The 22,515-nt window shown below is 60.3% G+C and overlaps 1 protein-coding gene across 1 annotated transcript; it reads left to right on the forward strand.

Annotated features, from left to right (window-relative positions):
• Positions 1-2,538: 2,538 nt before the first annotated feature.
• On the forward strand, positions 2,539-21,889 carry COL6A1 (collagen type VI alpha 1 chain). Its single transcript, XM_081574329.1, has 35 exons — positions 2,539-2,728; positions 3,194-3,323; positions 4,766-4,966; positions 5,869-6,028; positions 6,202-6,330; positions 6,437-6,457; positions 6,598-6,618; positions 6,699-6,743; positions 7,523-7,576; positions 8,106-8,150; positions 8,249-8,275; positions 8,445-8,471; positions 8,564-8,608; positions 8,906-8,959; positions 9,155-9,217; positions 9,973-10,035; positions 10,125-10,178; positions 10,262-10,297; positions 10,486-10,548; positions 11,137-11,199; positions 14,869-14,931; positions 15,632-15,694; positions 15,810-15,860; positions 15,980-16,015; positions 16,343-16,405; positions 16,603-16,668; positions 17,176-17,211; positions 17,977-18,013; positions 18,271-18,279; positions 18,498-18,631; positions 18,906-19,015; positions 19,154-19,337; positions 19,434-19,614; positions 20,358-20,387; positions 20,512-21,889. The coding sequence occupies exons 1-35, from the start codon at positions 2,632-2,634 to the stop codon at positions 21,132-21,134; spliced, it is 3,084 nt and encodes a 1,027-aa protein (XP_081430455.1). The 5' UTR covers positions 2,539-2,631; the 3' UTR covers positions 21,135-21,889.
• Positions 21,890-22,515: the final 626 nt, after the last annotated feature.

Genomic DNA, 22,515 nt, shown 5'->3' on the forward strand with positions numbered 1-22,515 from the left:
TGTGATCCATGGGGTCACAAAGAGTTGGACACGACCGAACAAAATCACTTCCCTAGAAAGAGGCGCTGTCCTGCCCTGAGCTGTGTTGAGGACGTCCACAGAGTAGAGGGGGCGCTGCTGCTCCATGGAGGGGAGTGAGGGGGCAGGGAGGTCCGTCGCGCCCCCCTCTCCCCCCATCAGCAGGCCTGGGCAGCAGGCTCTTCCCAGCTGCCGACGCCAGTCATTTCCTCCTGGCTTCTACCCACTCCATGGTTGGGTTTTAACCCCGACAACCGCCCTGGTGGATAATTTCCTCTTTCCTCACACCTACTTTTGCAGGCTTCTGGTGACTCAGGGATCGGGGAGGCACAGGAGTCCATTCGGAGGGTCTCCCGGAGGGCTCCCATCGGGGGCCCGGGGCCCAGTGCTCCAGCCCCTAGGAGGTCTGCGCCCAGGGAGTGACTCGTGCGGCCTCCGGGCACCAAGGGGCACAGGACACTGCAGGCCGCATCCTGGGGCAAGTGACCCGTGCTTCCCTGAAGCAACCACCCAGCATGGGTGCAGGGTTCCTATCACCACCCTGCCCTTCCCGGGGACAGCCATGTCCCCAAGCCTCCTAGCCCCTCTCCAAGGCCTTGACTTCTCCCCTGGAGACTTCAGCCGCCCGGACAGGGTCATGGGGTGGTGGGGTGGATCTGTTCAAACCTGCAGGAGCCCTGCTACCTACCTTCCAACCCTGGTCCGAGTGGATCTCGACCTGTTGCTCACTTCTCATGGATGCTGGACGCCAGGCGCAGTTGGGGGGAGGAGGGGTTTTGCATCCTTGGGCCGAGTATGTCCCTGTAGCAGCCCCCACATGACCCTGGAGGTGGGGGACTCTGGTGCTCCCACCAGGCAGCCTCCCTTGTGGTCCCTGCAGTGCTGTGGGGAAGGCCTGCTCCCCCAAGGCTGCTCTCGGACTTCACATGAGTGACACCCCCCCCCGGGGAGGGGTCAGCCAGGCCCCCGGGGGAGCAGGAGGAAGAGACAGTGGCTGCCTGTCCTCTCTCTTCTCCACAAGTGGAGGACTGCAGAGCCCTGTGCCCCAAACTTCCTCCCTTACACCCTGGCAGACAGTCCCTCAGGGCAGCTGTGCCGTCTGCCCGGCTCCTGGGAGCCCTGCAAGGATGGGACAGGGGCCCGGCTGGGCCCTGGGGGTGGGGGTGTTGACACTGCCAAGGCCGGTCTACCTCGTGTGCTCGAACCACTCAGCTGGGCCCCTGCCACCCAGACTCACGGTTCCTGGTTTTGCACAATATGGTTCAATTTCTTCTCCAAACCTGCAAGAACCTAAGAGTTGCTATCTCTGCAGATAAAACAGCTCAGACTTGGAGAGGGGGCATCACCACTCTGGTAACAGCCTCGCATGAGGAGCTGAGGCCCTTTGTTTGACTTGGAAGCTGGAAGCCTGCAGCAGACCCCGAGGCACAGAGAGAAGTGCCCACAGCAGGGCTGGTGAGGTTTGGGCCAGGAGAAACCACCCTAGTCAGTCCACAAGCTTCAGAAAGGAGGTATGGGGAGACACTGGAAGAGATGCTACAGCAGTCACTGAGATGCACGGTTTCCAAAGTTTTCTCAAACTTCTTACGGTTACACGATTTCTGCATGTCTTAAACTATAAAACATTTCGGCTGATATTAGACCAGTGTTAACAGCGTCAGCTCTGGGAAAGATCTAGAATGTTCTCTGGGGCAGGAGTGGATGTGGCCTCATCCGGAGCCCATCCCCAGCATGCCCCAGGGTGGGGCCTTCACACCTGTCCTCAGAAGCAGGGGCTCAGCTCCTCCCTGTGTCTCTGTCTACACACGCACTCCGGCTTCCCCAGTGGCTCAGCTGGTAAAGAACCTGTCTGCCAATGCAGGAGACTCGAGAGACGAGGGTTGGATCCCTGGGTCAGGAAGATCCCCTGGAGAAGGAAATGGCAACTCGCTCCAGTATCCTTGCCTGGAAAATCCCGTGGACAGAGGGCCTGGTGGGCTATAATCTATGGTGTCACAAAGAGTCGGACACGACTGAGCACAAGCACACACACAAATGTATGTGTAGTTATTGTTCTGTGCTTCCCCAGAGTAAAAACGAAATATCTTTTGTCAATATGTATGTGACTAAACCGTGAAGAGGTATTTATATGACAGCTCACAAGTCAGACAGATCCATGGAGTTGAAACATTTAAATAAACAGCACCACTTTGTAGAAATTGGTTAGTGAGGGGGAGGTGAAGAGGCGAGTGAATCCCATGCTAAGATTGGAAACGCCCAAAACATGTTTCAGGGAAATTTGTCTTGGGTTATGCACTTTTTCAGACTTCTTAAACTTCTTAAACTTGACATGAGAACTGTAAGCAAATAAAAGTCCTCACAAACCAGGGAGGTAAATCCTTCAGCCAAGCGGCTCCAGGGGGAGGGGAGAGGGAGTGACTCACCCAGAGCTGGGAGAGACGCCCCCCACCAGGCTCCTCCTCCACCCTCTCCTCCCTCCACCCCTCCCTCCCTCCTGGGCTGAAACTCCGGAAGGAGAGCAGACACGACTTCTCTCTGCCCGACCAGCATCACGGTCACTGCAGCCCACCCTGCCCCCGGCCTTTGCTCCATGGTGACACGACGGCTGGTGACATGAGGCTGCCCCGCGCTCTGCTCCCCCTGCTGCTGCAGGCCTGCTGGGCCTCCGCGCAGGACGACACCGTGGCCTCGAGGGCCATTGCCTTCCAAGGTGAGTGGGCTTGCCGCATCTGTTGGGCGAGGCCAGCCTGGACCAGACGCACCCGGCGTGAGGTCCAGCCCCTGCCTTGATGCTCAAGCGCTTAGATGTGGCCAAGCTGGCAGGGGACCCTAGGGAGGAGAATGGGCCTCACCGGGTCTCAGCCCCTGTACCCCCTGAGTGTCTGCACCCCCTCTGCCTCCATCATCGGCTCCTTCTGATTCCTTCCTGGTGGTTAGTCAGGAAACACGGTCACCTGCTCCTGCCCACCCTCTCCTGAAGGTCAAGCCCCTCCCTGGTAGTTTTAAATTCAACTTGGAAACAATGAGAAACGTCTCCTTGCTCTTTCAGGAATGTTGGGGCCTGACTGGGTATACGGGGGTGACTGGCTGGGGAAGCGGCCAGTGGGGCTGGCGGGGGCTCACTTGGGGAAGGAGGGGGCGCAGAGCTGAGCATCTCCTCCTGTCCCTGGCCCAGACTGCCCTGTGGACCTATTCTTTGTGCTGGACACCTCCGAGAGCGTGGCCTTGAGGCTGAAGCCCTATGGGGCCCTGGTGGACAAGGTCAAGTCCTTCACCAAGCGCTTCATTGACAACCTGAAGGACAGGTAGGACCTTGTCCTCCTCCTCCTGTCCACCATCCTCTTGGAGGGCGGGGGAGACAAGCTGGTGTCTCTCCTGCCACAGCCAGCAGGCAGAGCTGGGCCTCAGTGTCCCATCTGAGAAGGGTGGTATTGGCCAGGCCACTCGAGTCCCTTCCCCTGGGGCTGTGTGGTTCAGATGTGCTAGAAAAAGACTGAGTTGAGATGGAGCCTGCTGTTTAGCCAGGAGGGCCAAGGGGGACAGTGCTACAGCCTGGGCTCCCCAAACTCAGGGTTGAACAGCTCCCCTCCCCCACCCTGAGCAGGCTTGGGAAGCTGGCCTGAGGCCCTGTGGGTCCGCCTGGTACCTAGAGGGGGCACCCCTCACCAGCCACCTGGACACTGACCGCTGCCCAGGTGGACGGTCACAGCCCAAGTCCCAAACCCGAGGTATCAGTGTCCCCCGTGTCCAGTGTCCTGGTCAGAGGAGCCCCAGCCTGGTGCTGGCTTTGGGGGCAACATGCTCCATCCATCCATCCAACCAACCACTCACTCACTCACACGTGGGGGAGTCCCTGGCAGCGAGTGTGGCCAAGGACGGAGACGCCTGCAAGGAGGCGGGGCCAGGCCAAGGGGAGGGCTAAGCTCAGAACCAGGCTCCACCCCCCTCCCTCACCTTCACAGGCCCCACCCCTCCTCCCACTCTGACCCACTGACCAGCTGACACAGGCCCCCAGCCTCCCACCCACCAGAAAGGCTGCAGGGAAGGAGGACCATCTGCCCAATGCAGGGCACTGTGGGACCGAAACCCCAGACCTCCTGAAATGCCCGGGTTTATGAAAGCCAGGGAGGGCCAAGGTGTGGACAAGCTTCGGGGAGCGGGCATGGGGCAGCCAGGTGACCCAGCATCCCACTCTGGGGGGCTTTGGCCCCGTACCTCATTCACTCCAATTGTGAACTGGGGGCTCTTCCTGCCTTTGGGGCTGTTGGTGCCCCACGGAGGCCTCTGTCACCGGTCTGCTGATGGGCTGGAGGGGCTTGGCTACCCCCTGAGATCCTCAGCCAAAGTGACAGGGGCAGAGAGAAGAAGCCACTCAGATCCAGGGGTCCTATCCCCTCCCTCCCCCTGTCCCCTGTCACCGGCTCCACTGCTGTCTATGCAGGGTCTGTCCCCCACTCCATGGCCCTGGGATAGGGTCTCAGCTCACAGCTCCTCATCTGAGGCCCTGGAGATCAGGGAATGTGGTGGTCACTAGCTAGCTGGGCCCGCCCTCCTGGCCAACCCCCGTCTCCTCCCCATGTGGCCCCCGGCGCGGGGACCAGTGTCTTAGGGCTGCTCACGGGACCACAGGCTCCTCCCTCTCCACGTGAGAGGGGACCGACCGGTCTGTACACCTGGGACCTCGCTGAGCAGGGGAGGTGAGCGGGCCAGAGTGTGGGGAGGCCCGCTCACCATCCCGGGCCCGCAGGTACTACCGCTGTGACCGCAACCTGGTGTGGAATGCGGGCGCGCTGCACTATAGCGACGAGGTAGAGATCATCCGCGGGCTCACGCGCATGCCCAGCGGCCGCGACGAGCTCAAGAGCAGCGTGGACGCCGTCAAGTACTTCGGGAAGGGCACCTACACCGACTGCGCCATCAAGAAGGGTCTGGAGGAGCTGCTCGTGGGGTGAGTGCCTGCCGCTCTGTGGCGCCCCCCACCCCCATCCCCCCGTAGCTCTGCCTGGGGAGCGGCCCAGCACTGCCTGGTTGCTGCCCACTGGCTGGCCAGACTTTGGTGCCTGAGGTCCCCAGAGCAGTCCTAGTGCCCCCTCACTCTCTACCACTCTGTCTCTCCCTCCAGCTATCCACTGTCTGCTCAACCACTGAAGGCCAGGGGGACCTGAAATGTGATCCCACAGAACTTTGTTTTCTGTTTTAATACCCTTTACTATGTTGTTGTTCAGTCGCTCAGTAGTGTCCCACTCTACGACCCCATGGACTGCAGCACTGCCAGTCTCCTCTGTCCTTCACCATCTCCTGGAGTTTGCTCAAACTCACGTTCATTGAGTCAGTGATGCCATCCAACCATCTCATCCTCTGTCGCCCCCTTCTACTCCTGCCCTCAACCTTTCCCAGCATCAGGGTCTTTTCCAGTGAGTCAGCTCTTTGAATCAGGTGGCCAAAATATTGGAGCTTCAGCTTCAACATCAGTCCTTCCAATAAATATTCAGGACTGATTTCCTTTAGGATGGACTGGTTTGATCTTGCAGTCCAAGGGACTCTCAAGAGTCTTCTCCAGCACTACAGTTCAAAAGCATCAGTTCTTGGGTGCTCAACCTTCTTTATGATCCAACTCTTATCATTTTCTGTAAGCCCACTTTATGGCCGGACCCACACAGAGAGACTGGAAACACTGCTCTGAGAGCCACCCTTGGGTCTGCATCTTCCTCTGGGGTCTCTAGCCCCCTGCCCCTCACCTCCAGTTTAGGGGTCTCAGCTCTGTGGTCCCAATGGGGACCTGAGCTGTCAGGGTCAGCGGTGGCCTGAGGAGGCTGGGCCAGGTGGTCTCACCTCCCCTACACCCTGCAGGGGCTCCCACCTGAAGGAGAACAAGTACCTGATCGTGGTGACTGATGGGCACCCCCTGGAGGGCTACAAGGAGCCCTGCGGGGGCCTAGAGGATGCTGTGAACGAGGCCAAGCATCTGGGCATCAAAGTCTTCTCTGTGGCCATCACGCCTGACCACCTGGTGGGGCACCCCCCAGGGCCTGCAGTGGAGGGAGGGGGTACCCAGAGACTACAATGGGAGAGGGGTACGGACATAACCCAAGGGACTGGGGCTCCAGGGGAGTAGAGAAGGGGAGGGCCCGGCACTCCCACTGTCACTGACATTCACCCTCGTTCCGGTTGCATCCACGGCAGGAGCCACGTCTGAGCATCATCGCCACAGACCACACGTACCGGCGCAACTTCACGGCGGCCGACTGGGGACAGAGCCGCGATGCCGAGGAAGTCATCAGCCAGACCATCGACACCATCACAGACATGATCGTGAGCGCTGCCTGCAGGCCCACCCCAGCACCCCGCCGAGTCCAGGTGCCAGAAACCCTGTGCCCAGGAATGAAAGCTAATTTGACTTTTCTCTCTCACTTTTCAGAAAAATAATGTGGAACAAGTGGTAAGCCCCTCCCCGCTCCCCTGCCCCCTGCCCTGGCATCACCAGCGCCCGATCCTCCACCAGTAGTCTGAGCGCGGGCGGCCGGTGTGGCCGTGCCCACGCTTCCTGACATGTCCCTCTGTCCTCCTCCTGTCCCGCAGTGCTGCTCCTTCGAGTGCCAGGTGAGTGTGGCCCCTGCCCGCCCCCACCCCTGGGCCACCCCAATGGTGCCCCCACTGACTGTTCTTTTTGTGTCTTGCAGCCTGCCAGAGGACCCCCTGGGCCTCGAGGCGACCCCGGGTACGAGGTAAGTGGCCACATCCTGCCGGTGCTTACCTTGATGGAGGGGGAAGCCTGGGAGAAATATCCTACAGGCTGGCACCAGGTCTAGGGGTGCAGCTGGACCCCAGGCAGCTGCCCTCAGCTCCCACTGCCCACCTTCTGTGCTGAGCAGGAGTCCCAGCCATGGAAGAGGGTCTGGGTGTGGTGACCACACAGCCAATGGGTGGCCATGGCTGCCATGGGGTGGGGTCCGCTGCCCCAGCCTCCTTCCTGTGGTGGAGGGCATGGCCCTCCTGGAGTGAGTGTCCCTGTGCCTCTGCTCCTGGAGGTGGGCCTGCCGTGGGATGGATGCAAACATGGGCCCAAGGCCAGACTGGAAAACAAAATTCGTTGCTAGTATTCACAACCCAGGAGCTCACTCATGAAATTCTAGATTTCTGGCTTTTCCTAGAAAGTGTCAAATCCAGTGGCCATGGAGCCATGTGGCCACTTCCCACAGGGGGCTTCCAGGTTGCGTCCACCCAGCCCTCCCACCCTCCCTTGGGGGCCCAGCACGGCAGCAAGAACAGGCAGAGAGAAAAGATTCAGGATTATTTGGGCTGGCGCCAGGCAGCCCCAGGGCTTGGTGGGGTGTGTGGGAGAGACCCTGGGCCACGGGAAAGGTGCCTGGAAACCACGTAGACACTGGAGATGGGATGGAATAGCTTTATAGACCTTTTATTAGCAAGTAGGGGCTTCCTTTCACCAGCTTTTTTAGAAATAAATGGAGTTTGTCCTCTGACCATGATGTGCTCTCTGTTCTAGGGAGAAAGAGGGAAGCCAGGGCTCCCAGGAGAGAAAGGAGAAGCTGGAGACCCTGTGAGTACGGGGTACATGACTGAGGGATGGGGACGCTGAGAAGTCAGAGGCCAGGGAGCCAGACTGTGGAAACTTCCAGAAGGATGACTGGTTTCTGAGCACCATGGTCATGTGGCCTGATCCTCAGAGGACACAGCTCCTGTGGGTGATGAGGACTGGGGGGCACACGGCACAGCCGGCCCTCCAGCACCCCGACGCGGGCAGACCCCCACGTCCCTCAGCGCCCCACCCCCATAGGCCCACCTGCTCACAGAGGACAGGTGGCAGGGGTTGGCCAGCAGGTGGCCTCTGCTTCAGCCGTGGTGGTCTCTGCCCTGGGGGTGCCCTGTGTCTTCCCTCCCTGGAGCTCCACTGAGAGCCCCCAGGAGTGGGGTTGGGCTTCCACAGCAGGGCACTTCTTGAACACAGGTCAGTGGTCAGCCTGCTGGTCTCTCCAGCTGACCAGGCCTGAGTAGGGTGGGGAGTGAGGGGGCTGGGTGGGGGTTTCCTGCTCCCAGGGCTGTCTAACACACCCCCTCCTCTGCTGCAGGGAAGACCTGGGGACCTTGGACCCGTCGGTTACCAGGGCATGAAGGTGGGTCTCTCCTCCCTCACGAGGCCTTGCCCTGAGCCTCAGGGCATCAAGCCTCCAGCACCCCTCACAGCCTTTCCTCTCCTCTGTTTGCTGTGTAGGGAGAAAAAGGGAGCCGAGGGGAGAAGGTGAGTGACTTGTGGCTTTGGGACATGTCCCTGGGACACGGAGTGGCCCCCTACTCTGGACAAGGACAATGCTGCCCGTTCCCGGCGTGGCTGGGCTGCAGTGAGCTGGGGGTGCCTCACCCCATGATGGGGAGACCAAGCCCCTCACCCTCCCTTTCTGTCTCCACAGGGCTCCAGGGGACCCAAAGGCTACAAGGTGAGATGCTGGAGGGGCACAGCCGGTGGGGAGACTGCCCTGTGGGGGTACAGTCTGACCTTCGTCTGACCTTTGATTTTTGCACTTCTCAGGGCGAGAAGGGAAAGCGTGGCATGGACGGCGTGGATGGCATGAAGGTCACCCTCAGCTTGGGGAGGGTGGAGGCGGGGCACATATTTCAGGGAAAGGATGGTGGGCCAGACTGGCTATCCTCAAGGAGGTGGGTGGGTAGGGATCTCGTGTGTGGCCACCCTGGGCAACTCTGAGGTAGCATGGGAGGCAGGAGACATTTCCTGCCAAGCCTCAGGTCCCAATGGACCCTAAGCTACCCAGCCAAGCTCAGAGCGTTTTCCACTGGGGGGAACTTTCTTAGGAAATGGTGGATGAGCCAGAGCTGGAAGGCTTGACCCCCAAACCCACTTTCCTCCTTGCAGGGGGAGACAGGGTACCCTGGCCTGCCAGGCTGCAAGGGCTCGCCCGGATTCGACGTAAGTCACTTTCTCTCACCCACATCTTAAGGCTGTAAGCTCTCAGGAGTGAAAATTGCCTCAGCCCTCCTGCCAGCCGTGCGAAGTCACACATGCCGTGTGGCCTGTGGACCTGCCCTGCTGGCCTGTTGCTCGCCGGCCTGCAGCCCAGTGGCTGCTATTTCAGACCAGTCTGACTCTGAATCCTCTCCCCAGGGTGTCCAAGGACCCCCCGGGCCCAAGGGTGACGCAGGTGCCTTCGGATTGAAAGGAGAGAAGGTCAGTGACTCAAGCCCACAGAGGCTGGGCCCGGCTGGGGCTTCACGACCCACCCAGCACTGAGGAGAAATTCCTTCTGGAAGCAGGCTTTAGTCTGGGGGCCCGGCCCCACTGCCCTTCCCGTGCTGGCAGGGATGGGCATGGGAGCCTCTGCCCAGGAGAGCACTGGGTACCCAGCCTTGGACGTGCCCCGCCCCCACTGCACTTCCTCCACCTGCCCGTCTGCCCGAGGCCTCTCTGGTCACCTCAGGACCATCCATGCAGCCTGCAGCCCTCCGGTCAGCCCAGGATCAACCTGCTCACATGAAATGTAAACTCAAGAATAAGCAGGGAGATACTCACCCTGCGGCGGGCAGAGCAGTAAGGCCTGAGGATTTGCGTTCTGCCTCTAAGTCGAATCTGTTGCTGATATTTCTCCGGGTTTTCAGCAACAGGAAATGCTGGGAAAGTTGGAGGAGTAACATGGATTCTGTCCCAAACGCATCCTAGCAACATGGATGTCCTGGAGTGTGGTTGAGGTCTGAGGGTGCCAGCCCCCAGCCTGGCGACCCCAGGCTTGCACTCTCAAGGGCCCAGCTGGTCCCTGCCGTGGGCAGTGTTTGAACCTGGGAGGTGGGTTTGGTGCACAGATGAGTGTGGCTAGGGTCGTCAGGGACCGCAGCCTGAAGCCTGAATGAGGAGGGCCAGCGTGGGACCATGGGCCCCCAGGACAGCCGGGCATGGCCTCCTGAAGACTGACCCTCAGGTCTTTCCAGGGTGAGCCCGGAGCAGACGGGGAGCCTGGGAGGCCAGGGAGCACAGGGCCCCCTGGAGATGAGGTGAGTGTGCACATTTCCCTGATGCTGGGGGGTCCCGCGCCTGAGAGGGCCGCAGGGTCAGGGGAGACGGTCTGCACTGTCGTTCTCAGGGTGAGCCCGGAGAGCCTGGTCCCCCAGGAGAGAAGGGAGAAGCCGGTGATGAGGTAGGAGCCCTCCCGCCCGCGACGCCCCAGACTCAGCAGAGATGCTCCTGCTGACGAACTCATGTCGATTCCTCTTCCTCCAGGGAAATGCAGGACCAGACGGAGCCCCCGGAGAGAGGGTGAGCGGGTGCTCTGAGCCTCGCCAGTCAGTGGCCAGCGTGACTGGTGTGGCCCATGTGGCCCCAAGTGGACAGGGCAGGGCATGAGGTGGAGAGACCATGCGTCCTGGGATCTACTGGGGGGCAGCCCCGAGACCAGGCCCCGGGCTCCCACCCCACACCTCACCGCCTCTGCTTCCTCCACATAGGGCGGCCCTGGGGAAAGAGGACCTCGAGGGACCCCAGGTGCGCGGGGCCCAAGAGGAGACCCGGTGAGTCACTGTCTCCAAGCTGGGACCCCCATGCCCTCGGGGGGCAGAGACCAGGCCAGACTGGGGTCAGGTCATCAGAATGAAGGACAGGCCACCGTGACCCTCTGGCCCTGAGAAGTGGGTGCCCCACACCCTGGACTCCCATGTCCCAAAGATCCCCCTCTCCTGCCCACTGCCTGTGAGGGACCTCGCCCCCCAGGCCCTGAGCTGCAGAGAAAGGTCAGCAACAGATTCGAATTAGAGGCAGAATGGGAATCCTTAGGCCTCCCTGCTCCACCCAACACTGTGTCAGCATCGCCCTGCTTGTTCTTGAGTTTACGTTTCACAGAGGGGAGTGTGACCAGCACCCCCACCCCCGCCGGGGGGACAGCGAGCTGCCTCTAGGCCTCGGCAGGGGTATTGGCCCCCCATCATGGCCTGTTGGAAACACGAGTTCCCTGCTGGCCATGCACGTGCCATGTTGGAGGACGGGTGTGAGAGGGAAGCGAGGCCACCCACAGCGGATGACAGAAGCTGCCGGACCTCAGCCGGGAGCCCCCAGGACAGCCGTCTTCCTCCGTCTCCTCCTCAGTGGCTTTTCCTCCCCAGGGTGAAGCTGGACCCCAAGGTGACCAGGGACGAGAAGGCCCCGTTGGTGTCCCCGGTGACCCGGTAGGAAGCCTGGCTGCCAAGGGTGGGGGTGGGGTGGTTCTGCCAGATGGGAGCAGCTCACAGATGCAGGGGGAGGTCTCTTCACCGCCAACCCAGGTGCTTCCTGTGGGGGTGTGCCCTGGAAACCTGGGGTGTCTGGGGTTGGGGGACGGCGGCCAGGGGGCTGGTACGGATTGGCAAGGTGGACCAGTGCTCACAGGGGGAGCCCTGTCCCTGGGTGGGCACTGCCAGGACGCAGCCTTGAGCAAGATCCCCATGCTGCCCCCCACGCTGCCCTCAGAGTGGAGAGGGTGCCTTGGTGTGGCCGGTGCTGGACGAGGTCAGTGAGGTTGGAAGCCGGAAGTGAGCCGTCAAGACCAGTGGGGGCGGGGCTGGCAGCAGCAGAGGCGTGCTGGAGCCTAGGGAGGGGGGCAAGGTCTCGGAGGCCTGAGCCCAGACAGGCACCACACCGGAGATAAACTGTGTAAACCTCCCTCAGGGTTTGGAGCCCAGGGCTGAGATGCTGGCAGGAAGTTGACTTGGGAGTGTCAGTCCAAGGAACATTCCAAAATTCCTGGGCGTGACCTTCTAGAGGCCATGCTAGGGAAGGGGAAGACAGTGGAGGCCTGAGGAAGCAGTGGGGTGGGCGGGAGGAGCAGTCGGGGAATAGGCTGGAAGCATGAGCGGCTGGCTGGGAGAGCTGAGACTACTCCCCCAGGGAGCGTCGTGCCTGACCCCCACCCCCACCCCATCCCCACTGACTGGTGCTCTCAGCCCATCTTCTCCAGACCCTGACTGGGTCCTGCCACAGGGTTCGCAAGTGGAGGGCATGGGGTGACAATGCGCACAGAGGCGAGGCAGGTTGGGACGGGCTGTCACCACTGGGCAGGCCTTGGCCAGAGGGACAAGGCAGGAGCCTGGCTGTCGGGTTTGTTGAAGCTGCCACACCACATTGATGGGTGGTCTTGGCCAGGCCATGCTGTGGCTCTGGTGGCATCCTGGCACTCCTGGTGGCCAGTGGGTCCTGGAAGAGGTCTTCAGAACCCATTCGAGCTCCAGCCAGCCCTGGGGAAGCACTGGAAGGGGGGTGCACAGCCTGGTGCCACCTTCATGGGGCAAGGGTGCTGGCAGTTCAGTGGGGAGACAGATCATACCTACATGAGCACATAGCAAACTGACCAATGTGCGTGGTGAGGATGCATGGCAAGGGAGCTGGGTCCTGTGAGGCCCCGGACTCCACCCGCCACCTCCTGTGGGGTGAAGGCTGCCCCCAGGGCCCACAAACCCCTGAGGGTCCCTGAGATGCGGCGTGAAGCCTGAGCTGGACACCCTTGGCCTGCGATGGGGCCTCTTCCTTGGCGTCCTTGGAAGGGTCTGCTTCCTGCCCCTCATCATTCGTATGGACTGTGTGTATATTATCTGCAGTGTTTTGCTTTACAGAAAAATACTGTCATAAGTATCAACATCCATCTGTTGTTCAGTCAGCTCATCTGTCCTTCCACCCATGTGTCCATCCATCTTTATCTATCTGCCCATCACCTATGTATCTATGTGTGTATCTATCCATCTATCCATCCACCCATCACCTGTGTACGTATGTGAGTTTATCTCTCCATCTGTCCATCCACCCATCACCTGTGTACATATGTGAGTTTATCTCTCCATCTGTCCATCCACCCATCACCTGTGTGCATGTGTGTGTATCTCTCCTCTGTCCATCCACCCATCACCTGTGTACATATGTTTTTATCTCTCCATCTGTCCATCCACCCATCACCTGTGTACATATGTTTTTATCTCTCCATCTGTCCATCCACCCATCACCTGTGTACATATGTTTTTATCTCTCCATCTGTCCATCCACCCATCACCTGTGTACATATGTGTGTATCCTCCATCTATCCATCCACCCATATGTCTAGTCATCTGTCATATATCCATGGATGTGTGTATCCATCCATCTATTCGCCCACCCACCTGCTCATCCATCCATCCTGAAGAACTTCCAAGGCAATATCCAGAATGTAAATTCTTAGCAGCAAAATGTCTTAGCCCCTGTGTTATGTGTATGAGTTGACAGTTACCAAATAATCCTACCTACCTGCCCATCTGGCCCCCACTCACACTCTCCCAAGAATGTAACACAAGCTGCACACACACCTCTGCCAACATGAGCTGTGATCAGACTCTGGGTCCGCACATTTACTCGTCTCCCGGGTTGACTGTTGGTGTGTTTGTGGACTGAGTGTGGTCTCTGCTGGGCTGTTCATACAGTTGATCACTTCCCGCCAGGGTCTGTGTTCCCCACGGTGGTGGGGGATGGGGGCTGCATCCATGGTGCAGACGTTGTTCTCATCTATCCTAAGGGTATCTGGGGTGCCTTGTCGTTGAGGTTGTCCTGCTTGTGCACAGAGGTTTACAGATGCACTCATGCCTTTCAGTGTGGTTTTGCTCACCTCTGATTCATCGGGAGCATGGAAGAGGGGTGGGCTTGCCCCACTTGGCTTTTTCGGGGAACAGCCAGCCCGTTGGCACAACGCACATGAGTGCAGTCTATCTCAATGATTGAAATGCGGTTCCATCAGGTTTAAAGCCCCTCATCTCTATGTGTCTCTTTCTGGAACGACTGTCACACACCCCTGCTCTTTCCATGTCCACCCCATTCCCACAGCTGACTCTTGTGGCCTCAGGCTGAGCAGCCCTGTTGCCAGGCCCCCTCCCGGGCCCTGGCCTTTCCTGAACAGTAACTGAGGAGCTGTGACCGCTCCTGGCCAGGGGTGCTGACCCACGCTGTCCAGGTTCTTCCTGTGGCACTGTCGGGAAGTCATTCAAACTCGAAAGGCACAAAACACTGGAAGCAGGACCCTGCATGGGGCCCTGGGTGCATCCCAACCGCGTTAATTTTCAGTGAAAGGAAGTTGCTGAGAGTGTGGGGCAAAGGGAGGCCCCTCCTAGGCCACAGGAACCCTGGACACTGCTGGGAACAGCTGCCTCCTTTGGAGGGGCCCTGTGTCCCCCCAGCCTGTGACCAACTGGGGATGGTCCCCTGGACCTGTGGCTCCCAACCCAGGTGGCACTTGGTCACCTGCACATTCAACTTCCCGGCCCCCAGGTCTTCTGCTTCTGAACTCAGCCTCACCCTCCCGACCCTGTCAGGGGCCCCACAAGCTCCTCCTGACTCCAAACCCAACAGGAGGTCGGCTCCGACACCAAGGTCCATGCAGAAAGTGCTGGGAAATGTGTTTTCCCAAATGGCAAGAAAAGGCAACTGAGAAACAGGATAAGGTCTCATTTTCCTGTTGTGCACCCGACCACCAGGCCTCGCCTGTCCCGTGTCCCCCTGCAGCGGGTGCCCCTGTCCCCCCACAGTAGGTGCCCCCATTCCCCCGCAGTGGGTGCCCCAGGAGCTCCACCCAGTTTGGTGTTTCCATGTCTCAGGCAATTCCTTGAGTTCCCAGGATGTGCTACTGGGGACCAGGAGGCATCACCACACAGGGCCACTCCCATCCCCTTCCTGTCCCAAGATAGCTCACGGGTCTATGGAGTCCTTGGGGGACCAAGATCCTGGACGAGAAGGCAGGAGACAGCTCCCAGGAAGCAGCAGGATGGAGCAGCCAGCAAGGGTGTGGTGTGGGGCCGGGGGCCACTGCGGGTCAGAAGGGGCCCATCGGGTGTGTCCTCTCTCTGCAGGGCGAGGGTGGCCCCATTGGGCCGAAAGGATACCGAGGTGATGAGGGGCCCCCAGGGACCGAGGTGAGTAGCCCTCCCTGCCGCTGTCCCAGGAGGGACTAGTCTGACCCCTGTCCCCGCCCCCCACCCAGACTTCTTTGGGAGACACCCCTGGGCTCCTACACATAAATGTTTCATTTCACTTCATGGAATGTGTGATCCAGACTACATTTAGAAAATGCAGAAAAATATTAAAAAGAGAATTGAAATCTAAAACCCCACCTAGAGAGAAACAGCATCAATAGTTTGGCTTATTTCTTTCCAAATTCCTTTTTTTCTTTCTTTGTGTGTTATGCCTTATGAATTTGACTTGAGAAGGTTTTTTGTTGTTTTTCTCGTTATGAATTCAGATTGTAACGATTTTTCAGCTTTGCTGACATGCTGGTGCTGGCCACGCCTGTGGTGTCTCTGCTGGTTCCTGCACCCCCTCTGGTTGGGCTCTTGGGTGTGAATCCCCCACAGTAACCCCACGGGTCCCTGACCCTGTTCTGGTCACCTCCTTCTTGGGTCACTCCCTGGGTGGACATGGGGCAGGTGTAGCCTCTAAGGCCCAAAGGTGCCATGGCCTCCAGGATTCCGGGCTTAAAAACCTTTCTTTCAGTAATTTATGTGCTGCATGAAAACATGTTATCTTATTTAATTCTCCTCTTTCCTCCAGGAGGCCTCATGCCTCCGAGCCTATGTGGCTTGCTACCCAGAGTCCACTTCATTTTCTCTTCCTTAGGGCCCCAGAGGAGCTCCGGGGCCTGCAGGCCCCCCTGGAGACCCCGGGCTGATGGGTGAGAGGGTGAGTGATGCAGGGAAAAGGGTACATCCTGGGCGGGACATTGCCTGGGGCCCAGAGTCTGGAAGCAGCTGGCCTGGACGAGTCCTGCAGTCCTGGACTCCATCTGCTCTCCCAGGGTGAAGATGGCCCCCCCGGGAATGGCACCGAAGGCTTCCCCGGCTTTCCCGTGAGTACCCTGAGTCCTGCCTGACGCCCCCTTAAGCCAGTAGGGCACATGACTGTCTGGCTGGGGCTGCCCCTCTGGTGTGATGGTGTGACTTGTGTGACTGTCCCACCTTCCCCCAGGGCTATCCAGGCAACAGAGGTCCTCCTGGGATAAACGTGAGTACACGCCCTCTGCTCTGTTGGCCATGGGAGGTGCACATGAGCACACACGCTCGTGCAGGCACATTGCTCCCACACCTGAGCAAACACATGCAGACACACACAGTCTCGCCTCAGTCCAGCTCATCGCTAGGGCCCCCGCCCATGTCTCTGTTTCCTCAGGCCCTGCTCGGCCCCGGGTGCCCTAGCTGGCTGACACTCCCCTCGGGATCTGTTCGCTCCATAGCCCGCCCCAGAGGCCTGCCGCCTAGACGCCCAGAGCCACAGCACCCATGCCGACCCTGGGCTTGCTCCCCCTAACTATGTGCTCTCCATCACCTGCAGGGCACCAAAGGCTACCCCGGCCTCAAGGGGGACGAGGGAGAAGCCGGAGACCCCGGAGAGGACGTGAGTGCAATGTCTACCGCGTTTGGCGACATCCCTGGTCAACCTCAGCCTCGAGGGCCCAGAGCCCTCAGACCATGGGGGATCGTGGCTCCGAGGGCGGCTGAGCGTTCTGGGGGTCAAGGGGGTGGTGGCCAGGCTCATAGCAGGTGGTCTGGAAGAGCGTGGCAAGCCCACGACACTGCACTGTGTCTCTCCAGAATAATGACATTGCTCCGCGAGGCGCCAAAGGAGCAAAGGGCTACCGAGGTCCCGAAGGCCCCCAGGTAGGTCCATGGGCGGGCGGGCGCCCTCCCTGAGGCTGTGGAGTCTGGGGTGGTGGGAATCTGGGAGCAAGGCTCTGGGGATGGGCTCCAGGAGGACTGGGGGGGCATGCAGTTTCAGGGTCCGGGGGGCTGAGCATGAGGTGGTGGGCAGAAGGGGGGGCAGGTCTCCGGGCAAGCTGTGACGGGCATGGCAGGGCCTCAGGTGGTGCCTGCGTGAGGCTGGGCACCTTGCCCATCAAGGTGGCACCGTTAGACCCGCCAGAACACTCTCCCCCAGGGGGCGAGCTACCACTGACCACCAGGAAGGGCAGTAGGACAGTGGTCACCAGGTGGATGACAGTAGCAGGTTCCCCAGCCTTCAATATGCAGAAGCCTCGACTATCCCTGGGTTTGGGGGACCCTGCATGAAGGCAGTCAGCCAAGGTCTCCTGTCAGATCTGTGGCCCAGGAATCAGCACGGCCCCAGCATCCACCCTGACAATCCTTCTCCTATCCTTTCTCTGACAGGGACCCCCAGGACACGTGGGACCACCGGGGCCAGACGTAAGTATTGTGAATATCCTTGGGAACTGACCACCCTGGCCAAGGCTCCTGTGGGGGTGGGAAGCCTGACAGCAGCAGGGACCACAAGATGGCCACAGGGAAACATGTGGAGGCCATGGGGGACACGTGGAGGCCACCACAGGGACACAAGGACCACGGGCGATGTGACAGTCATGGGGGACACCTGGAGGTCACAGGGGGACACGTGGAGGCCCCAGGGGGACACGTGGAGGCCACAGGGGGACACATGGAGGTCACAGGGGGACACATGGAGGTCCCAGCAGGAACACATGGAGGTCACAGGGGGGCACGTGGATGTCACAGCAGGGACACGTGGAGGCTGCAGGTAGGACACCTGGAGGCCATGCGGGCATGAGGATGCCACAGCAGGGACACATGGAGTCCACAGCCGACACACAAGGACCATGGGGGCACATGACGGTCACAGTGGGGACATGTGATAGTTGTAAGGGAACAGACAAAGCCATGAGGGGACACCTGTGGCCACATATCAGAGGCCGCATCAGATGTCCATGCCCCACAGGCAGGGGCCTCACAGGTAGAGCAAGGCACACCCTGGGAAGGGGGACCCCGGGAAGGGGGACCCCCTGCCCGGTCCAGCCCCTCTGTGGTCCCAGCTGGAGCCCCAGGGAGGGGAACCTGGAGGGCTGGCCTCACCCTCAAGCCCTGGGAAGCCTCTACCCCAAGGGGGGCCACAGGAGAACCAGTTCCGTCTCCTGGGAATGTCTCTTCCCTCACCCCCAGGAGTGTGAGATTTTGGACATCATCATGAAAATGTGCTGTGAGTGTCTCCCCCTTGATAACTACCCTGATTAGAAAGAGCATCCTGCCATGTGCTGACTGGGGTGTGAGGGCAGGCAGGAGGGCAGGCATGGGCCCCTCCTTGAGAGGAAGCTGGGGGAAGGGTGAAGAGGGCCTGGCTGGAGGGTTTAGTCTCAACGCCTGCCCCTGCCATGAGAAAGTCAGGAGGGATGCGGGGGGAGCTGACTGGGGGGTTAGTCTTGACACCATGTGATCGCCTCTTTCTTCTCTTCCCAGCTTGCTGTGGTGAGTCTGACTCTTCACCTGAGGGCGGACCTCCCCCGCCCCGGATTGGCCCTGGGTGCTGGCCTGCTGGTCCTCCCCTGGTCATTCATGCAACCAGGGATGGGAGGACAGGAGTTCTCCCCATGACCCTCAGTCCTAGAGCCCCCACCCCTCGCTGCCCTGCTTTGAAGGGGTCCTGGGAGGGGCTCCGAGGCTTACCGCACCCCTGCCGCCTGCAGAGTGCAAGTGTGGGCCCATTGACATCCTCTTCGTGCTGGACAGCTCTGAGAGCATCGGCCTACAGAACTTCGAGATTGCCAAGGACTTCATCGTCAAGGTCATTGACCGGCTGAGCAGGGACGAGCTGGTCAAGGTGAGGCGGCCGCCCCGGCCTCTCTCGGGGATGAAGGTTCCCAGGGAGGCAGGGGTCTGTCCTGACACCAGAGTGGAAGGGCCAGGTGCTGGGGGCCACAGGAGAGATGCATTGTTTCTCAAAAGCCAAAGCTCCCAGCCCAGCAGAGCACGAGAGACACCTGGGGGCCTGGGGGCCAGTCCCACCCGGGACGGGGGTAGGTGGAGCAGGGAGAAGCAGCAGCACCTCGGGGATCCCTGGGGGTGCTCCTCATGGCGGCGGCTCTCTCGAGCAGTTTGAACCTGGGCAGTCGCACGCGGGTGTGGTGCAGTACAGCCACAACCAGATGCAGGAGCACGTGGACCTGAGGGACCCCAGCATCAGGAATGCCCAGGACCTCAAGGAGTGAGTGTGGCTGCTTGGCGCCTGCACACACATCGCAGCCCAAGGCCCACTTGGGCCCTGACCCCTGATCTGACCCTGACCTTGACCCCTGGCCCCCTGACTCCTGGTTCCCTCCCTAACGGTACTGTGGCCCTGCAGGGCCATCAAGAAGCTGCAGTGGATGGGCGGGGGCACCTTCACAGGCGAGGCCCTGCAGTACACCCGGAGCCGGCTGCTGCCGCCCACCCAGAACAACCGCATCGCCCTGGTCATCACGGATGGCCGCTCGGACACCCAGAGGGACACCACCCCACTCAGCGTGCTCTGTGGCCCTGACATCCAGGTGAGGTGGCTTCCATGCCACACTGTCGCCCTCACGCCCAAGGGCGTGGGGAACTGTCCCCACCAAGGGCCACACCAATGCTGTCCCTCCCCCCAGGTGGTCTCCGTGGGCATCAAGGATGTCTTTGGCTTGGCTGCGGGCTCCGACCAGCTCAACGTCATCTCCTGCCAAGGCCTGGCACCCCAGGGACGGCCGGGCATCTCGCTGGTCAAGGAAAACTACGCAGAGCTGCTGGATGACGGCTTCCTGAAGAACATCACCGCCCAGATCTGCATAGGTGAGCATGGCAAGCAGGCCCCATGGCTCTGCTCTCTGCTCTCCACTCACTGTGACCTCTGGCTGCGGCAGCAGATGCCCACGGCCAGCAGTGTGTCCACTCCCCCCTGAGCTGCTCCCCATTGTTACCCTGGAGGTTGTGGCCTGACTTCCTGTGGCTCGGCATCCACACAGGTGTTCCCCGAGTGTGGGCTGCACCGTGTCTCCCACTGCACACCTGTGCACTGGGGTCTGAGGTTTGTTTCCCCCAAATGTGTGGGCAGTGGTGTGCCTTGGAGCCTGAGACCCCTCAGAGATTCCCATGTAAGGGACACACTTGCCACGTCCATCTGGGCTTGGCCCAGGATCAGAGCTGAGTCCACACTGCAGCTGCTAGTCAGCAACTAGAGTGCTTCAGGCTCAGACTCAGGGCCCCGACTGGCCCAGTGGGTTCAGGGCCCCGACTGGCCCAGTGGGTGCAGAACCAGCATCGCCTGGGGCCTGTGGCATGGGGCCTGTGCTGTAGGATACCCTTCCTCCGCCCTGAGCTTGGCTTTCCTGTTCTTGGAAGAGCTGGTGCCTGGAGGACCCGTCCATCACTCAAAGGCCCCCTCTGGAGTAAGGGACACCCCTCCTGTTGGCGGGAGACAGTGGTGGCTGTCCCTTCTACCTCAGAAGTGCCAAGGGTTCTCTTGCTGGGGGTTACAGGAGGAACAGCGGTCCCTGTGATCGCTGGTTCATGCTGTGGGGTTTTCTCTTTTACAGACAAGAAATGTCCAGATTACACCTGCCCAAGTGAGTACTGGGGGGTGGATGGGGTGCTCGTGGGGGGCCCTGGGTAAGAAGGGTCTGGAGGCCATAGGGGGTGGGGCAGGCTCCCAGGGCCTGCAGTGCACGCTCACAGCTGCTCCGCCCGCAGTCACCTTCTCCTCCCCGGCCGACATCACCATCCTCCTGGACGGCTCAGCCAGCGTGGGCAGCCACAACTTTGACATCACCAAACGCTTTGCCAAGCGGCTGGCAGAGCGCTTCCTGACAGCGAGCCGGACAGACCCGAGCCAGGACGTGCGCGTGGCAGTGGTGCAATACAGTGGCACGGGGCAGCAGCGGCCAGAGCGTGCCGCCCTGCAATTCCTGCAGAACTACACCGTGCTGGCCAACACTGTGGACTCCATGGACTTCTTCAATGATGCTACCGACGTCATGGACGCCCTGGGCTACGTGACCCGCTTCTACCGCGAGGCCTCGTCCGGCGCCGCCAAGAAGAGGCTGCTGCTCTTCTCGGATGGCAACTCGCAGGGCGCCACGCCGGCCGCCATTGAGAAGGCAGTGCAGGAGGCCCAGCGGGCGGGCGTGGAGATTTTCGCGGTGGTGGTGGGCCGCCAGGTGAACGAGCCCCACGTGCGTGTCCTGGTCACGGGCAAGGCGGCTGAGTATGACGTGGCCTTCGGTGAGCGCCACCTGTTCCGTGTGCCCAGCTACCAGGCGCTGCTGCGGGGCGTCTTCTACCAGACGGTGTCCAGGAAGGTGGCGCTGGACTAGTGGCCTGGCCCCTGCCACCGAGGCAGAGACGAGAGGGGACCCAACGTTCCTGACCAACCCGACTAGCAAGGATTTTTCTAAGGGAAAGCTTGAAAAGCCGTGATTCGATGCTCTACGCTTTGCCCACCCCTGAGAGCAGAGTGTTGGTGCTGGGGTTCTGTGGACCCCTCCTGCCACCTGCCTGAACCTGCACCCGAAGTGCCCTCCTCGTGCTGCTTCGTGCTGTCCCCTCATCCCAGTCAGAATCCTGGCACCTGGTTCTCTTTCCATTGTGGGGTCAGCTGTCACTGCCTTCCCGCCCCCCTGACCCAGAGCTTGACTTCCCTCAGGTCCTAGAGTTCTTCAGGAAACACTCGCTCGCCCAAAAGTCAGGTCTCCCAGGGAACTCGCACAGGAGGGTGAGCCCTGGTGAGCTGACCCCCCTCAAAGGCTTTTGTCACTCACGCCTGCCAGCAGAAACCATGACTCCTCCTTGATGGCAAACCCCAGACAGCAAACCCCAGAGCAAAGGTGCTATCCTGCCCCACCCCACCCCAGGACCGGAGGCCTGGCCGCACCCCCCGGGGCACAGTGAGGCCTTTTATCAGAAACAGGCCAAAGCCCTTTTTCCTCAACGAAGTGATTGGTTCTACATTTTATTGAAGATTTTCTTGGTTCTTTAGTTTTACTTTTACTCCTTTCTGTGTTTTTTCTCAACCATGTTCATGTGGGCGACTTTTCCAAATAAAGGTTTTCACTCTCCTCTTCTCAAGGAACCAACTCTTCCGTGGTTATTGTTCTGAGGAGTTAAACCCCCATTGTGCTTGCCCTTTGCAGCAACAGGAGGACTCAGAGGGGCTGAGACGTCCAGGGGCCTGAGAGGTGCCTTGACATCCAGGCGCCGTCCACCCATACCCCTCTTCCAGGTCTGGGGGAAAATCGGGAACTTTAAGTCCGTCCCCGGTACTTGGGGAGGAGCTGGGAGGACGAGTCTGACACCCTGACTGTAGAATCGAAAGCAGGTTCAGAGGCAGTGGGGGCCGCTGGGAGATAGATCCCCCAAATGGCCAGCATTCCAGCCCCTAAACCGGCCCAGGATTCTGCAGGGGCTGGGCAATCCAGCCTGGATTCAGAGCAGACTGCAGAGAGGCCCTGCCCCCACCACCAGCCCCCACCCCTGTCTTCAGGAGAAGCCCCCCATCTGAGGAGGGGTTAAGGCAGGTAGAGAGCTGTTGGGGGAGGAAAGGGCAGAGGTGTGGCATGGGCTGCAGCTGAAGAAAGAGGGAGGAGCTTGGGCAGGAGTCGCCCAGGGCCTCCACATGGGCACGGCGGTAGTGGGGAAGGGACCCTGGCGAGCATCCTTGGGCGGGGCCCCTGGGGGTGATGGCGCCCCCTCCCTCCG

Source organism: Giraffa tippelskirchi, chromosome 2, assembly GCF_054371585.1.
Source record: "Giraffa tippelskirchi isolate mGirTip1 chromosome 2, T2T-mGirTip1v1.2.pri, whole genome shotgun sequence".
In the NCBI taxonomy this organism is placed as follows: Eukaryota; Metazoa; Chordata; class Mammalia; order Artiodactyla; family Giraffidae; genus Giraffa; species Giraffa tippelskirchi.

What these genes read in the sequence shown, in the direction of transcription:
- COL6A1 (XM_081574329.1), top strand. Translation starts at nt 2,632, where the DNA reads ATGAGGCTGCCCCGCGCTCTGCTCCCCCTGCTGCTGCAGGCCTGCTGG. An exon ending in AAAATAATGTGGAACAAGTG is followed by an intron (nt 6,458 to 6,597) that starts GTAAGCCCCTCC and finishes CCTGTCCCGCAG; the next exon opens with TGCTGCTCCTTCGAGTGCCA. An exon ending in GGGGCCCAAGAGGAGACCCG is followed by an intron (nt 10,549 to 11,136) that starts GTGAGTCACTGT and finishes TTTCCTCCCCAG; the next exon opens with GGTGAAGCTGGACCCCAAGG.